The 2,914-nt window shown below is 43.6% G+C and overlaps 1 protein-coding gene across 1 annotated transcript; it reads left to right on the top strand.

Moving 5' to 3' along the window:
• Positions 1–151: 151 nt before the first annotated feature.
• LOC107081395 (E3 ubiquitin-protein ligase HECTD1-like) lies at positions 152–2,484 on the top strand. Its single transcript, XM_015369579.1, has 5 exons — positions 152–280; positions 401–515; positions 599–773; positions 849–987; positions 2,122–2,484. Exons 1-5 carry the CDS (start codon positions 152–154, stop codon positions 2,467–2,469), a joined length of 906 nt encoding a protein of 301 aa, XP_015225065.1. The 3' UTR covers positions 2,470–2,484.
• Positions 2,485–2,914: the final 430 nt, after the last annotated feature.

Here is a 2,914-nt window from a genome sequence, read left to right as displayed (position 1 = left end):
ATAAATAATTTCATGTTTTTAAGTACAATATTATGTTACTCCATAGCCCCCCACCATGGGGGGCTGATGCTATGACGAGGGAGGCTGCAGCCCCCGCAGCACCCCCCTTCCCGTGCCACTGGTCTGAAATGGCTTTAAAAGCTTTGCAGAGATGAACCCAAATCTCTGCCTGTTGTTCCAGGTGGAGTTTTTATGTGAAAGGGGTGCAGATGTCAACAGAGGTCAGAGGTCATCTTCTCTACACTATGCCGCATGCTTCGGGCGCCCGCAGGTAGCCAAGGTAAAGTGGAGGCTCTGCGTTTCGTGGGGTTGAAGCATGGAGGCGCATCTCATCATCTCTTTCTTCTTCCCTTCCTTGGAGCGCAGTCATAGTTTTGTTTCCATGTTTTTCTTCTGTCAGACTTTGCTGCGGCACGGAGCCAACCCGGACCTGAGAGATGAAGATGGAAAGACCCCCCTTGATAAAGCCAGAGAGCGGGGACACAGCGAAGTGGTGGCTATACTGCAGTCGCCTGGTAGGCTTCATTTTTAAGGAACATTTTCAAATCGAATCAGTATTCCTGAGCCGTATTAGAAGCTACCGATGTTTGACTTCCAGGAGACTGGATGTGTCCGATGAATAAGACCGACGATAAGAGGAAGAAGGATGCGAGTAAGGAGGAGGAGGAGGGCACTGAACCTAAAGGAGATCCAGAAATGGCTCCATACTACCTTAAGAGACTTCTGCCTGTTTTTGCACAAACCTTTCAGCAAACCATGCTGCCTTCTATCAGGTAAAGTCTTCACAATCTAAATCCATGTGAAACCTCAGTATAAAGCAGAGTAGAAATAATGACTTTGTTTTTTAGGAAAGCAAGTCTGGCTCTGATCCGGAAGATGGTTCACTACAGCGGTGAAGTGCTGCTGAGGGAGGTGTGTGAGAGCGAGACGGGACATAACCTGCCCACAGTCCTGGTGGAGATCACTGCCACTGTCCTCGACCAGGAGGTGAGCCATGGAAGAGCTGGGATTAAAGCGCCTCAGCCTGACTAAACTCCACTCAGACTCTTTCTAGAGCCGCTGAACCAGAGACCCAGTAAATAATGATGGAAATCTAAAGCCTCTCAGTCGTGGAAATGATTATTTCAATAGTTGTAATCCATGCATTCTACTTGTAGCATGTTGCATTGACCGTAGGCAGTGTGGTTTCCTTCAACGACAAGAATGGAGAGAAATATGAACTGATTAGAGCTTTTTTCGGGGCTTTTTTTTTCTTTTTTTTTAGAGAAAGAGGAAAAAGTTGCACTGTAACTTACAGGTCTATGTTTGTCTGTATGTATGTCTATGTTCAGGAAAGTAAACAATGGAGAACAGCATGTCAGGAAGCCAGGGCGTAGTCGGTGTGCTTTATTGTTTCTCTCTATTATCTGTCTGAATCCGTCTCACCAGAGCTGCTCCATGTTTATCGGATGGAAACGGAGTTGGTTCTGCTTGTTGGATCAAAAGCGACTGCTGCGGTGTGTTGATGTTCGTGCGTTGCGTTCAATGGTATCACGTAATTTAGTGGCTCTGTGTTACCACAGCATGCCGATTAAGAGCCGAGGCGATTTTTAATGCGGGTTGCTTGCCGGTTCATTTGAACCGGGTAGACACACCTAAGCTGTTCTCACTGCCACTAAAAGCTGATTGTTTCTGGGTTTAAACGGGTTTTTCCCCCAGGGTGGGAGGGGCTTTAGTGACGGCCTGCATTTGAGTCTCTGATTGGTGGAAAACAGAGGGAGGAGTGATAGAAAGAAGGGCTAATGTTAGCTTGTAAATCAAGGAGGACCAGAATTAGGATTTATGGAGACCAACACTCGTTTTAACATAAAAGGTGACGCCTTTATGAAGTAAACAAGGAAAAAAAAGGCACCAGTACGTCTCTATTTTTTGCTTTTAGATTTGGATTTGAGCTCTTATTCTTCTCATAATACTCTGGTGTTGATTCCTACATTTATACCTGATCATAGCATCAGTTATTTTCCCCCTTAACGTGAAACAGTCCCTTAGATGACGCTCTGAGATATGAGCCATGTGTAACTCAGACATTTGATGCTGGATTCATGCTAACCATTTGGGCCTGTCTTGTTTCCTGTCTGTTAGGACGATGATGATGGTCACCTCCTGGCTCTGCAGATCATCAGGGATCTTGTTGATAAAGGTGGAGATGTTTTCCTTGACCAACTTGCTCGACTGGGGGTCATCAATAAGGTGTCAACTCTGGCTGGACCCGCATCTGATGATGAGAATGAAGACGAAGCAAAGCCTGAGAAGGTTGGTTCAAAAGAAGGTTCACCTTTCAAAATAAAACCCAACATGGACCAACGGTTTATTGAAGTTCAAAAATCAACAGGAACATTTTTAAAAAGCCTCAATAAACCTTGTGTTCCTAAGGTGGCGAATATGATAGCTTGTACTATTCAGGGAGTAAACAAATGTATGAATGAATGAATTTTGAGGAAGACTGATTTCTCTGGATGAGATGCAGAGATTTTTAAACTAGGCTCTAAGCTGAGATTAAACGTGTTGGAAAAAAGAAAGCGATTTAATTTAATGTTAAATAAAGAACATGCTGCTAAGAGCAAGGAAAGTCTATGAAGGGTTAATGCAGATATTTTCCACCAATGTTGAACTTAGAAGTTGCAAGGTGACCTGATCTTTTCCAAGATACTTATTTAAGTCATAATTGATGCAAAAAGCAAAGTTTTTAGTTTATTTGCCAATTCACATCATGGCATCTCAAGGCTCTTTACAGAGAGAATTTAACCTGATCATCCAAACCAATTAGTTCACAGTTTTTAATCTAAATAAAACCAACTGATTACATCGACTCATTGACTCTTCAGCAATCCCTCACACTAAGCATGCTTGTAGCGACAGTGGAGAGGAAAAACTC

Source organism: Cyprinodon variegatus, unplaced genomic scaffold, assembly GCF_000732505.1.
Source record: "Cyprinodon variegatus isolate N-32 unplaced genomic scaffold, C_variegatus-1.0 Scaffold4664, whole genome shotgun sequence".
Classification (NCBI taxonomy): Eukaryota; Metazoa; Chordata; class Actinopteri; order Cyprinodontiformes; family Cyprinodontidae; genus Cyprinodon; species Cyprinodon variegatus.
The sequence above is the reverse complement of the archived record's forward strand: the minus strand, read 5'-3'. Positions and strand labels throughout refer to the sequence as shown.